Source organism: Vitis riparia, chromosome 2 (assembly GCF_004353265.1).
Source record: "Vitis riparia cultivar Riparia Gloire de Montpellier isolate 1030 chromosome 2, EGFV_Vit.rip_1.0, whole genome shotgun sequence".
Lineage (NCBI taxonomy): Eukaryota > Viridiplantae > Streptophyta > Magnoliopsida > Vitales > Vitaceae > Vitis > Vitis riparia.
In genome coordinates this window covers 1,954,968-1,969,822 of record NC_048432.1, presented here as the reverse complement: position 1 = coordinate 1,969,822, position 14,855 = coordinate 1,954,968, and the positions used below count along the sequence as shown (strand labels likewise).

Here is a 14,855-nt window from a genome sequence, read left to right as displayed (position 1 = left end):
ATATGGTTTACAAAAGTTTGATAGAAAGAACAGTTTTCTTTAGTTTTCTCTGCTGAATTCAAATTAGAAATTTTTTTTTCTTTTTTTTTTTTTCCAAAAAGACCAAAAAAAAACACCTTTTTTAGAAGATTTGTTAAAGCTACAAGTTCTCTCCCAAATTTCTCTGTCCTCAGATTGGCTGAACTGAAGTATCAAGCTTCGTAGTTGTTGTTGAGCATTCCTAAAATGGCTCCACTGGACTGGAATGGTACTTGATGAATTGCTGAATAAATTTCATATATCTCAAGGGTATTTATACAGAGTACAAAAGGCTATTTTAGGATAGCCAACTATAGATAATAACGGACAAGTGTATAAAGCAATTGCAGTTCTATAATTAATAATTACAACAATATAACTACAACTATATACACAATTGTATAGAATATACACAACTGTAAATCACTGTCCAGAATCTGTCTAGAATATATGCTGACTCTCCCCTTCAAGTTGGTGCATAGATATTGCACATACCCAATTTGGATAATGATGGATAAATTGACCACTAGTAACAACATGAGACATCATATGGGCCAATTGATTGGCACTTTTGATGTAGGGAACCTTCATCACGTTAGAGTCTAGGTTATCCTTGATGTAGTTCCTGTCAAGTTCAATGTGCTTGGTTCAGTCGTGTTGTACCGGATTATTTGCAATTTCAATAGCTGTCATGTTATCATAAAAGAGCACCATAGGTTTTTTGGGACCAAATCTAAACTTTCTTAAGAGAATTCTTAGCCAATTAAGTTCCGTAGTTACATGATGGGGCGCACGACATTCAACTTTGCACTAGACAATGAGACCGCATTTTGTTTCTTACTCCTCCAGGTTACCAAATTTCCTCATATAAATGCAACATACCTTGAAATAGACTTTTTATCCAATTTGGATTTGACAAAGTCAGAGTTTGTGTAACCTTCAATATCTAGATGTTCGTGTTTGGAGAACATAATACCTTTTCCTGGAGAGGACTTCAGGACATGATACGATTATTGTATTCATGTGTTGGTCACTTGGATTATGCATGAATTAACTTACAATGCTAACTACATATGACAAGTTAGGTCTAGCATGTCAAATGGATTAATTTCTTAACTAGTTTTTGATATCTTTCTTTGTTTGTCGGAATCTGATTAGGATAGATGGACAAACCATGATTTATCTCAATGGGAGGATTACAGGTTCACAAACGGAGTTACTTGTTCAACCAAGAGATCTACTGTATACTTCCATTGTGAGAGGAAAAGTTCTTGCTTGGATCAAGACACCTCAATGCCTAATAAGTATTTTAGAGCATCTAAGTCCTTCATTTCAAATTCCTTGGCTAGATAGCTTCGAAGCTTCTCTAATTTTGTGGAGTTACTATCTATAACAATCATGTACAAAACCTTTTTTAGTTTGCATACCTTGCCTTCTTTTGGTGTAAACCTCGCAAGGGGATACATGTGCACCTTCTTTAACAGATCACCATGGAGAAGGACATTTTTTACGTTAAACTGTCTTAATGGCCAATCTAGATTAACCGTAAGAAAGAGTATGACTCTAATAGTGTTCATCTTGGTCATAGGGGCAAAAGTGTCTTGATAGTTAATTCCATAAGTTTGGGTGTATCCCTTGGCAATCAGTCTAGCTTCGTACCTATTAGTTGTCTCATCTAACTTGTACTTTATTGAAGACACACACTTACATTCCACTATCTACTTTTCTTGAGGAAGCTCAACCATCTCCCAAGTGGAGTTCTTCTAGATAGCCTTTATTTCTTCTACCATAGCAAGCTCTAGTTAGGATCTTCAAGGATTGTTTGAAAATGACTCGGAATACACATATAGGATAACTGAAGAGCAAAAGTAAGGTGAATCTTAGATAGACAATTATAAGAGACAAAATTAGAAATGAGATAGACAACATTAGAGGATGATTTTGAGAAAGCCCAACCTATCAGGTTTTTTATGATCACGAAGAGGATATCTCTTACTTTGATCACCAACTTGTAGATTCAAGGTAGCAATTTCAGAAGTTATAGGTGAAGGAGCATGTACCCCAAGATTAGTCTCGAAAGAGTCATCTGATGGCATAGTAGTACCATTAAGAGAAGTATTGGAGCCTGGAGGGGGTATGACGATAACATCTTTGTTCTTCCTTGTATAACCCTGTTGGAATAATTTGACTGGTCTTTCATCCCTTATTTCCTTAGATTCAAACTCAACCAACATAGGGTTAGGAGTATCTAAAGACTCTCCCTTACCCAAATCACTTGTATCCTCCCCCTAACCTGAAATCCATAACTTTTTCTTTTATAACCATAACCTTTCCTCTTCCTTACTACTAATCTTCCTCTTTATTACTACTAATCTTCCCCTGAAGAGGAACTAGAGACACATTTCTAGAAAAATAAGACTCCGCTTTGCAGAATTGAATGCCTATAGAGACATAGTATTTGCTTGTAGGAGGATGAAAGCATTTATTCCCCTTTTGGGAATTAGAGTAACCAAGAAAGACACATTTAAAAGCACGAGGATTAAGCTTATCCCTTTGATGAGAGTGTATATGAACAAACCATGCACAACCAAAAACTTTAGGACAAAGATTCAAAGTAGAAGGAATAGAGCGAAATCGTGATAACATTCGCAAAGGAGTTTGATAATCAATGACACAAGAAGACATTCGGTTGATGAGAAAGACAACAACCATGACAGCCTTAGCTTAGAAACATTTTGGAACACGCATAGTAAAGCATAAAGCTTGTGCCACCTTTAGAATGTGGTGGTTTTTATGCTCTGCTATGCTGTTGTGTTATGGCGTATATGTACATTTTGTTTGGTGGAGGGTTCCGTTTTCTTTGAATAAATTAGTAAGGAACTAATTCACAAACTCACGGCCATTGTTAGAGTGAAAGACCTTAACCTGCGTATTAAATTGTGTGACAATCATTATGAAAAATTGAGGAATAACATATAGAACATCATTCTTAGACTTAAGCAAGTACACCTAGTTCACCATAGTATAGTCATCAATAAAAGACACAGAATATTTATGACTTAAAGTAGAAGTAGAAAAAAAATCCCAAACATCTATAAAAACATGGGTAAAAGGGATTAAACTTTTATTTAGACTTATTTTGAAAGGTACACAATGATTTTTACCATAAATGCATTGCCCAGCTTGAGGGGGAGTGTGGATAAGGATAGAGTTTGGTTTCCTATTTGATTTATTTTTGTTCAATAAATCAGGGTATTTTGTGATAAGTCCTGAAAGTTAGGGAGATTTAAATTTTCTGTTTTTTTTTTATAAAAAAAAAAATTAATTTTGAAGTTAGTTTGTTACCTAGATTTTAGGAGGATATTGGGTCCTAGTTTTTAGAAGATCTCCCCGCTGTCATATTGAGGATTGTTGGTTTTTATCTTAATTGTGCATCTTCAGGGAAGGGAGCCTTCTTGACCCCCCTCAAGCTTTATGGGGTTAAAGTTTTTCACAACAAGGGAGAATTTAGCATAATGAGAAACTATAAATCACAGTTCAAGATATGAGGCTCTAGGTTTCAATGGAGGAGAAAGGGAAAGCAAGAAAATGAATGTGCAAAGAAAATTTGTGGTAAATAATTACAATCAAACGATGTGAAGAAGATGCCAGTCTTTTCTATCTCTTAGTGTCTCTGTTAAAGAGATTCAGGATAAGAATTGGGCCCAGGTATCAAACTGTACAAAGACTAAAGGAGATATGCTTCTGTTGCCACTAAAGGAGTTATGTCCAGCGCACAAGTTTCATCAGGAGTTATGAATAAAAGTAAATCAATTCAACTTAGAAAATGACTGATCTAGCAACTGAAACTGCCAAGTGTTATGTTAATTGATCACTCTCTATCAAACTGCTTACACTACAAAATGGTTTGAAGGTGAGCCCTTGAAGCACTTGAAATTGGCTTCTCAAGTGGGTAACAACCACCTTCCTAGTTGTCCCTCCCTGTCCGAAATTTTTTGATATTCCTCCCATGCAAAGATGAGCCAGGGTGTCTATAAATTACCTTATCTGCTTGTTCAGCTGTTGATGCCATTATTCATATGGGAAGTTCCACTGGAGTAGCATCTTGTAGGCTTTGAGCACTGCTTCTGAGGTAAACTTCCTGGCTTCTGATGCCAAGTTGTGGTCTAGGGGAAAAGTTCTAATATTTAGAGAAGCAGCCTAAGAAGATTGCATTTATTGTCTATCTCTCGCATTACATACAATTATCAATGAGGCACAATGTCCCTATACAGCAGATATTACTCCAACTGCTTATAGTCCATTACATTCTTCCTCTAGACAATCATGCTCATGCTGCATACCCAGACACACGCACGTGTATTCACACAAAAGTGGGACATTTTGGCTAATACCAGATGTTACCAGAAGTTCTTCTCTACCCAATTTGGTTGATCCATCTCTTTTGTTTTGCCTTGCAGTCAAATTTTCTGGTTACAGAAAAAAAGGCAATGAGAGATTGTGGATCCACAACGTGAAGGGGTCCAGTCAGAAAGCCTTGATGCGCTGCTCTCAGTCGCCATCCAGTGTGTCTCCAGGACCTGAGGATCGACCAACCATGCATAGGGTGGTCCAGATACTTGAATCTGAAGTCATGGCCCATGTCCTAGTGACTTCTATGATTCCAACTCAGACTGAGAGCCCTCTGGGAGACAAAGAAGACATGTTTGTGTTCATATTGCATGTCATCACAGCTTCTCCCAACAAACTAAGAAGGTTATGCATGCAGTGAGGGGCTCAAAATCTGCAGGGTTTCATCTTCCACTTCATTTATTCATTCCTTTTGTAGACGTATGACAACTAGAAGATGCCTTGTTCCATCAATCCATTCATTTATCATCAAAATCTGAGCATTTGGTCCACCGGCCACCTATGGGATTCAGGGTAAAGCTGGCTACTCTTGTTATCGTCATTTTGCATGGGTGCAGGCGGACTTTCCTTTCTCAACCGGAATGACTTTTCCACTAGTGGTATGCTTTATCCATTTCTTCTTATATTTGTTTTCCCCTCTTTGGTAATCTTCTCTAGCATTTGTTCTCTCAAATTATAAGTACAAATACATCTACAAATTGAAACCCATCCTTATTTATGCCATTTTTGTAAAATGTGTTTCCTTTGCTATACTCAACTCCTTGGGGTTGTAATTATTACATTTGCCTTCAATTCTGTCTAGTTTTCGACAGGGATTTTGCAAGATGTTGTTCTATTTGGTCTATCTACATCCATGTCTCTTCTGTTTTATCAACTGTGTAAATCGTTGTAGGTATGTTGCAGGCAGGGCAGGGCAGAGCAAAGCAATGTACTGTTTTCCATTCCTGAGAACTGAAAATATGCCCAAAAAAAGTGTCTGGTACCACATTTGTTCATGCCTTTAGTTTGAGTCTTTTAAGAAAATGTAAGTGCTGGAATCCGTGTAATGTTTTGAGAAGTTTTTTCTTGATTGGGAGTCGGGATGGTATCTATTTTTGTAGTTGTTGTAGCAGACTAGCAGGTAGGGCTTTTTCTTGGAGGTTGAAACAAAATTTGATGACTGCAAAGTGTGAGTATTGTAACTTTATACTTGGTGATACATGTAAATCCTAAGTTCTTTCTGCATGCGAGGGTGAAGTGGATTTGATTGTATATTAAGAGTCTTTTTGGCTTGTAAGTGTTTTTAACCCTTCTAATACATGAAGATGAAAATTTGTAAGTGTTAAAAATACTAGAAACGTTTCTTATAATTATTACTAAACGTATTTTAAGAATGTTTTTTATCGTACTTTTACTGGAAGTGTTTTTTTCAAAAGCAATTTTAAGAGAATCATCTCTCAAATACTTTTTAAGAAGCATTATAAGTAAATTTTCAATTTTTTAAAAGTGTTTTAATTTTACTAAATGATAATATCTATATATATATATATATATATATATATATATATATATATATATATATATGTATATTCTTTTTAATTAGAATTGTTTGCTAAGAACTTTGTCCAATGAAAGCTTTATGGAAATTTGTCTATTATTACCAGCTATTTGGTTATTTGACTAAAGCCTACAAGCAATAGTCCTCACAATCTAATTCACTCCTTTAATACTTATTATTTAATAATTTAAATTTATTTAATGATTTAAAATAATTTTAAGTTAAATTATTTTTAAATTATTAATTTAAACTTATTACTTATTTTTTACTTTTAAGTATTAAATTATATTGTAAAATGAATTTAAGTTTTATTTTAAATCGTTAAATTGACATATTTACTTTCATTAATTTTATCTAAAATTTATATTTACTAATTTTAAGTAAATCATTAAGTTGATTTATCAAACACCGTCTTCATCTCAAAGGAACAATTAACTAGACAATTATTAAAATTAGAAACATAAAACTCCTTAAAATTATCATCCATCTTTGTCTTAAGGAAATTTCAAATTTGCAATCAAGGGTTGAGATTCGACATGCATGAATGATAATAAGCACGAATGGAAATATTAATTTTAATGAATATATTGATAACTCGATTTTATAGATATATTTAGAAATATTGATGGATATTTTGACATAAAAATTAATCAAAATTCATTGAAATGTTGAGAAAAATCTAAAAAATGATAGAAAAAGTAATAATAATCATTTTGAAAATTTTCTCATGAAGAAATTGATATATATATATATATATATATATATATATATATATATATATATATATATATATATATATATATATATATAATATAATTTGTTATATTTAATAATAATATCATATTCTTCGATAAAATATATATGAATTTTATAAATATATATTTATTATTAAATTACATTAAATATTATTCAACAACAATATTATAATATTGATAATAATATGACTAAGTGGAAAATATATTTAATATTAAAACGTATTCAATGATGTAAAATAAATTATGGCACATGTACAATTTTTTTTAATGTTTATATTCTTTATATTTAATTATAATATAAATAATATAAAAAAAAGTTAAAAAAATTAGAACGATGGTTTTATATTTTTGGTAATCAAATAAAATAATTAAAATTAAATTATTTATAAAAATATTATTTTAATATTAAAACTATACTCTATTTAATAAATTAATGTTTTGTCCATATATATAACTAAGAATAGATTTGCCCACTTGAAGAAGGAACAACATTTAATTTTAACAGTCCCAAAGACTATCTTAAGCATATGGAACGAAGTGCAAATTTCATTAACTAAAGGCTGACCATGGCTGGAAGAAGGCACCAGTAACCAGAGGTAGATCAAGGCCCCATGCATCACGGTTGTTGAAACTCTTGGTCAATAGGGTATTAGACAAGAAGGATGAGTCATCGTCATCATCACCGTCGCAGTCATCACTATCTTGACCATGCCAGGGCTTGGGAGCAGGGTCTGTCTTGGCTCGCTTAGGAGGAGGGACTGAGGATTCCTCCAGTTTCTCCACGCGAAACGTGATTATAAAAACAGCAAAGAAGGTACCAGAGATGGGTGGGCCTTGGGTGGTTATGATGGCGCACATCTCGCGCTCACCCAATGGAGCAATCGGCTCATTCATAAGTAGCATGCCAAGCTCCGGACAGCCATCAGTGACGTCGTCTACGAACTGATAACGAGAGGGACTACCATCACAAGAAACGAGACCTGCATACTGGCATCCGCCATGCAAGCTGATGAAGACATCCGGGTAACCGGGAACAAACTTGGCAACAAAAGGAGGCAGCAAACAAATCTCTACACCTAAATTCTCCGATGCTGACCCTGTATCGGCTAAAAACTCCCACAAACGCTGCAACAGTTACTTTGAGTTTCATCATTTGGACGGTAGTAGGGGGATCAGGGCCCACTGATGGGTCATTCACCTCAAAAGCAGGCGCGGGCAGATCAAGGTTGTAGTGGAAGGGAAAGCCGGAGAGCACATTTTATATATTATTTTAATTAATTTTTAACAATAATTTATTGTCAAATTACCTTTTTTTAGTAATATATAATATAAAAAACTTATCAATTTAATTTAAATTATCTAAAAAAATATGGTAAAAAATAATTTACAAAAGTTTCATATATTTAAAATTAATTAAAATAATGAATTTAAATCTTCATGATCACTATTATTTATTAAAAATTAAAAATTAAAATTAATTTTAAAACATTAAATTTTGATCATTGTAGTTATCATAGTAAATTTATTTGCCAGCCATGTTCACAGTGAACAGTGTCTATAACAACTCAAGTGATGGATTTTCCCTTTGTGATATTTCAGTGTCCTTCACACCCCTTCTATGGAGCCTAAATGGGCCCAATGAGTCAGGATTTATAGCTTGTGTTCTTGATGTTCAACCATTGCTGTAGTAGACAGTTGTTAATCCCCTAGCAGTATGCTTGTGGACTACGACCGAATCAGAGGCTGTTAGCAGCTGCCGATTGAAGAGTCCATGCCAGTGAATCACAATACCAAAACTTATTTGGTACTGAGCTTTGATTCATTTGAGCACTTAGCTTTGAAAAACAAGCTTAAGCTAGACATATCTGGGTCTCTTTTTTATGAGCTTGTCGGTTTTTTCACCAATTCTTCTACCTCCATGCTTCTGGCATCAGGGGACCATCTCAGTTGCCTAGCAATCATACAGTAGATGAGGAGGATTGTCAACCTACCCAATTAAGTTGCTCTTTATGGGGCCTTTTGCTGCTGATCCTATGGTGACTAACACACAAGTTCTGTGGAGCTTTTCCCATCTAAAAGAAGGTTGCAAAATGTTTATCTGAAAGCTAGAACAAGCTAAGTATGGTGTTGGATGTTTCTCTATTGATTTTGTGGTGCAGGTGGTATTGTCTGGATGAAAGAACACGCCACTGGCTTCTTCCTGCTTGCTCAGAGTAGATTCTGCAGTAGCCTGCTCTTGTTTTTATTGGCTATAGAGACGAAGATACTCTGCTTCAACACTCTAGAAACCATACATATGGTTGGGTTGTGGTAAAGGGTCTATTTACTCTTGCCTAGATGAATCATAGCTTGATTCTGCAAACAAATTACAATTTTTTGACTGTTTTTAGACCGTTGCAAATGAAATAAGCAGACTGCTACCTGTAGAAACAACCTATATTTCTTCCATTGAGACTCTTTTGTTCTTTTGATTCATTATGCATGCAAGCTAATTTAAGAAATCATGAACTGAATGCATCCATATCACATAAAATTTTTCCAAAGACAACTATAATAGAAACATTTCCATACATTCTACCATGCCTCAATACTCAATCTACTAGGTATATAGCTATTCCAAGGGGAGTTTGTATATTTTTTGGTGCAGTCAAGCCAAAAATGTGTTAAAATCAGAAGGAAAGGGCACAAAGGTTACAAGATTTATGAGCTACCGTATGAAAATTTCCCTGCCCTGTAAACTCCTATTACATGTTTTCTTCATCCTCTTGAGTGTAATCAGCGCTTAGAAGATGATTAAGAGCAACTCTGGCCTTTTTCGGTACCTTCGAGGCTTCTTCCTTGGTACCATCTTCATCAGCTTTCCTCTTGACATCCGTGTCCTCTTGTACTTCACCATCTTCATCAGCTTTCCTCTTGACGTCTGTGTCCTCGTGTTCTTCACTATCTTCATCAGCTTTCCTCTTGACGTCTGTGTTCTCGTGTTCTTCACCATCCCCATCTGCAGCAACTTTGCCATCAGAATTCTCTGCTTTTTCCAAGATTGATGGCTTTGGCTCTTCCGATTCTTCAACTTTGTCTTTAACATTCTTATCTCCTTTCCTAGATAACCTCTCACATTCTACCAAAACAGTGCGGAATTCTTCACTGCCTGCAAGATCAAGAGGGGTTTTTCCTGCTTTTGACTTGGCACTGAGACTACCGCCTTTCCTTACCAAGTACTTGGCAAGATCGAGATGGGATCCTTGAGCTGCATAGTGAAGTGGGGTCATGCCCTTGCGGGTGATAGCTTTGACTGAGGCCCCAGATGAAAGCAGAGTGCGGACGACTTCTAGATGTCCTTTCTGGGCAGCAAAGTGAATTGCACCCATGTCGTCCATCGCTGCAGCACCAACATCAGCCTTGTGCTTGCAGAGATAGGTTACCACCTGTGTCTGCCCAGCCCATGCGGCTAAATGTAGTCTATGATCCATTATCGGTTAAGGAATGAAACCCCAACAAACACATGATTGCTAGATATCAACAAGAGTGATGAAAATAAAAATTATCCTCACTAATGATACAGGTGTAAGCTCATTTTACAAGCATGAATATCATGGAATGGTTTTATACAGAGTGTAAAGATGATAAAACAATCAGAAATGAGTGAATTTTGAATGCAACATACAACATCATTGTTCCTCGTCAAAATTGTGCATTCTATGTGATTTGATAGTCAGGTATCATACACCAAAATCTGAAGAATGGGATCAATTTATTTGTGTCATGAAATTCAGTTATACTAAGCAAATCTTGAGAAAAATGAATTAATTCACTGGATGATTAAGTTAAAACAATGAAGTCATTCAAGGATAATGTGCTCCATGCCCTGTAGATAAAAATGCTTCCTAAAAGCACTGCCAAACACATTCTAACATTGAGTTATGACAGTTGTTACAATCTGAACATTCAAGGATATCGAATTATTTACCTTTCCCATCTTCCCATTCTCACTTTCTCCTTCCTTTCTACCAATTTTCTTCCTCACATCTAAAACCCTAAACCTCGCTTCACTTTCCCATTTCCCTTCCCCTTCAAAGTTTCTTTCCACTTCTCTATGTTCCTTTTCACATTGCAAGATTTGCATATCATTTTAGAAAATAGATAATTATTATAAGTGATAATCTACATGTTAAAACCAAACAATGATTCAATAATTAATTTTATGTATGGAGTTGTTAAAATTTTATTTTTTTTTATTTTTTTTATTTCACCTTTTTTACACTAAAGTTTATTATACCCTTTCTTTATACCATAAAATTTAAAAGAAGCTCCCTCTAGTTCAATAAAATTTCATTATCAATGAAACTCTAATTTTCATTATTAGTAATAAGTTGTCTTTAAAATTATTATTTAGAAAAAAAAATAGTATTTTATTTTTATTGAAACTAACTTTGAGAAAAAAAAAATGTTTTAAGATATTTTTAATCATCATTTTCATATACAATTGAAAGTGATAAAAGTGGTTAGTATGAATTATACATAAAATTGTTTAGCATCCAATAACTAGGTCAATGAGATGGGAAAAAAGAGTAATAAAAATAATGATGTAATTAACATGTGATTTTAATCAAAATAGTTTCAATATTGTGAAGATAAATTTGATTTTAATTAAATGACTTTATCCTCCCCCTCCTTTCCTTCCTCTCCCTCCTTTTCCCCCCCTAAATAATGGTATAGAAGACACTTTTCCCTTTCTTATTAGAAGTTGAGTCTTTTCTTATGTACATTGGGAAAATGTTATTTGTATCACCATTTCTACTATCAATCATCAATTTTTTTTTCTTTCATTTAATCTTTGTTCAATAACAGTCTCTTGTTTTTGTTTATGAGAAATTAGTTATGACCGTTTCTATAGTGAAGTGCTTTATCACTTAATGAAATCATTTTGAGTTCAAGTGAACAACAAATAGTGGTGTTGAAAAATATGATACTGCTATAAAGGGTGTGAAAACAATGAACTGTAAAGGCTAGGTTAGGGTTCAAAATATAAGAGCGGGGCAGAGAAAATTGGAGAAAATGCTAGGGTTAATGTTTGAGAAGCGAAGAGGAACACAAAGAAAGGGGAAGAAACCGTGAGCAGAAAGGGAAACGGGGAAGTGTAAGGTTAGGGTTTTAGATGTGAGGAAGAAAATGGGAAGAAAGGAAGGCGAAAGTGAGATCAGGAAAACAAATGTGAAAATAAAACTCTCATGAAGCTGCATTTTGAAAATGTGGTTTCACTTGAGAGAGAGAGACTAGTATGGCACCTACATGGCCATAAGAGGGTTACACGGGTTATAATCACAAAAGTTTCAAACATTGCCCACATGTAACCTTATTTGGCTAAAAAAGGCCATTTTTACCCACATGAATCTTTCATTTGTCTCACATTTTCATTTTAGGTTATAGCTTTGTTGTTTCATCAACCTTGGTTAGCTAGAAAAATCCCCCCCTCCCAATTCCTTTTATTTATTTTTTTATGAGTAAACACAGAAGAAAATATATTAATCAGAAAAAGGAAGCCCGAAAGGCAACCCAAGGCATACAAGAAGTATACAGTAGGTGACGAAAGGATAAAAAGAGCAAAATTGGAGGGAAAACAAAAACCTCACCCGCCCTCACCTAGAGCCCAACCAATAAAAAAAGTCAATTAAAGATAAAGGGTCAACATCCATATACAACTTTGTCCAAGACCATAAACTACACACAAAGGAATACTTCAACCTATGTACTGAAAACTCTTCATTGTCGAATGCTATCCTATTTCTTTCTTTCCACACCACCCAAAAAAAGGCATAAAGGACCCAAACCAACCAAGGAGAGTCTCCCTTATTGAGCAAGGGAGAACCCAAGTCACCCCAAAGAGAGCGAATAGTAACTTCCACAACACTCTAGTCTTCGTGCAGTGGATTAAAATGTGATTAGTAGACTCCTCTTTGGCTAGACAAAAGAAACATCTATTAGCAAGGGTCCAACCTCTCCTTTTGAGTTGATCCAAAGTTAAAACTTGCCCCCACAAGGCTTCCCAAACAAAAAAACCAACTCTGGGAGGAACATAAGGACTCCAAATTATTTTTCTTGGAAACTGGACTATACTTCCCGACTCCCCAACACTGTAAAGAGACTTCATTGTGAAAAACCCACTTTTTGTCTTTTTCTAAATGTCCCTATCTTCCACTTCTGCACTAACTCTCTTTCCTTGGATTGTCAAGAGCAACCACTCCATCAAGACTACCTCCCAATCATTGAAAGCCCTAGAAAAAACTAGGATTCCAACTCCCCCCCTTCAACCAAAGGGTCCCAAACCTCCACCACCCACTCCTCTTTTGAAACCACCAAAGCAAACAAAGAGAGAAATGGTGAAGCAGAGCTGGAAACTCTGCCCTTGGAAAGACTCTGCACCCCACTAGAGGCAGTCCCTAATCACTATAAGGTTATTGATAATTCTCTTTAGACATGGGACAAGACTGTCAAATGGAATCCCCATCTTGGACTCATGGCAACATTCCTATAGATTTCAACCTCTCCCTCCATGTCCGAAGATTTAACATCTCTCACTAGCTCATATTGAAAGCAACCAATAATTCAATTCATAAACCACAAAATCACAGGAGAAAGACAACAATTAGGAAAGGTTAGGAGAAGCTAAAACACAATATAGCAGTTGAAGAATCACACACAAGCTCAAAACCAGACCTCCAAGAAACTATAACAAGTATTTGCAACAGAAAAACAGACTGTACAATGAGGCTATGTTTCAAACAAGGGAAAGGGAAAGGAAAATGCAGAAAATAGGCAAAGAAAGAAACCCATTTTTTTTTTCTTAAGTAATTTTCAGTATTCTCCTTTCCTTTTCTTTCCAGGGATCCAAACAGAGCCTTTAAAAACAGCAAGGAGCTAGAACAACTAATAATAAACTAGTTCAATTCTTTTAATTGCCTTTTTCTTTTTTCTTTTTTGCTGTGGTTTCTCATCAGCCAAACAGGTCATGAAAATAAAGTTGATAAAGAATGAAGGAAGATGTCAACCTGTGACAAATCATACAGTGATTCCTGTTTGGAACAAGGGAAAGGTTGGGACAATGCAGAACTTGGGCAGAAGCCCCACAATTTTTAAGCACTCACCTTTCCAGGAATCCAAACGGAGCCCTCAAAAACAGTGAAGGAATTAGAAAAATTAACAATAGACTTGTTCAAAATTTTAATTTCCTATTTTTCCAGAGCCCAACAGGCCACGAGAAAGAAAATTGGACAAAAATGGAGGATACAGAGTTGCAGAGGGCTAAGAACAAGCATTTGCAACAAACAAGCATACAAATCATACATTAAAGCTCTGTTTGGAGCAAGGGAAAGAGAAGGAAAATACAGAAAATAGCAAGAGAAAGAAACCCATTTGTTAGAAACTAACTTCGAGTATTTTCCTTTCAGGGAAACCAAGCAAAGCCCTCAATAATTCTCTCCAAACCATAAACAACTAATAAACTTGTTCAACCCGTTCTTTTTAAGTTCCTTTTATTTCCTGTACTTTCCCAGCACCCAAACAGAACAAAAAAAAAAGGGGGGGATACGGGGTTCTGGAGTGCTTATCTCTGGAATTGACTGCTAAAGGATTGGAACTGCAAATGGATTGAAGTTTTAGAAGGTCACCGGATCTGGCTGCGTTGTGAATATCTTCAATTTCTGAGTTTCTTTCCTTCCCCATTCTCTGCTTGCGAATCAACTATTCACCTCCCCCCTTTCTTCTTTCTTTTTCCCTTGTTTTAAAATGGGTTGGCCCGGAGCTCTCGTTCCCACCCCTAGAGGTGTCCATTGGGCCGGGCCGCCCATTTTGGTTCATGGCCCGGCACGGCTCAACACTGTAACAGGCTGGGCCGTGCTGGCCCCAAAGGAGCGGGCCATGTTGGGCCTAAAGAATAGCCCACCGGCCCACTGTGTCGGGTCATCATGTTGGCCCACCGTGCCGACACACTTGACCCTTTTAAATTTCACTTTTCACTTTTTACTTTTTATTACATGTCAAATGTTTATAATACCTTTTTCAACAACTATATAAAGGCTAGTTTAAGGGGTAAAAAAATAAATCAATAACTATTTTTATTTTTTTTCATGTTAAATGTC

At 35.5% G+C, this 14,855-nt stretch overlaps 1 protein-coding gene and 1 long non-coding RNA gene across 2 annotated transcripts; one reads left to right on the top strand and one right to left on the bottom strand.

Moving 5' to 3' along the window:
* The first annotated feature begins 75 nt into the window (after positions 1-75).
* Positions 76-5,400, top strand: LOC117928862. The gene is made up of 2 exons (XR_004653666.1): positions 76-5,027; positions 5,321-5,400. It is a non-coding gene; the product is annotated as an uncharacterized LOC117928862 (long non-coding RNA).
* Positions 5,401-9,243: 3,843 nt separating this feature from the next.
* LOC117904963 (poly [ADP-ribose] polymerase tankyrase-1) lies at positions 9,244-14,482 on the bottom strand. Its single transcript, XM_034817799.1, has 2 exons — positions 14,306-14,482; positions 9,244-10,179 (listed from the first exon to the last, which is right to left on the bottom strand). The coding sequence occupies exons 1-2, from the start codon at positions 14,437-14,439 to the stop codon at positions 9,465-9,467; spliced, it is 849 nt and encodes a 282-aa protein (XP_034673690.1). The 5' UTR covers positions 14,440-14,482; the 3' UTR covers positions 9,244-9,464.
* Between the last annotated feature and the right edge of the window lie 373 nt (positions 14,483-14,855).

What these genes read in the sequence shown, in the direction of transcription:
- LOC117904963 (XM_034817799.1), bottom strand. Translation starts at nt 14,439, where the DNA reads ATGGGGAAGGAAAGAAACTCAGAAATTGAAGATATTCACAACGCAGCC. An exon ending in GATAAGCACTCCAGAACCCC is followed by an intron (nt 10,180 to 14,305) that starts GTATCCCCCCCT and finishes AATGGATCATAG; the next exon opens with ACTACATTTAGCCGCATGGG.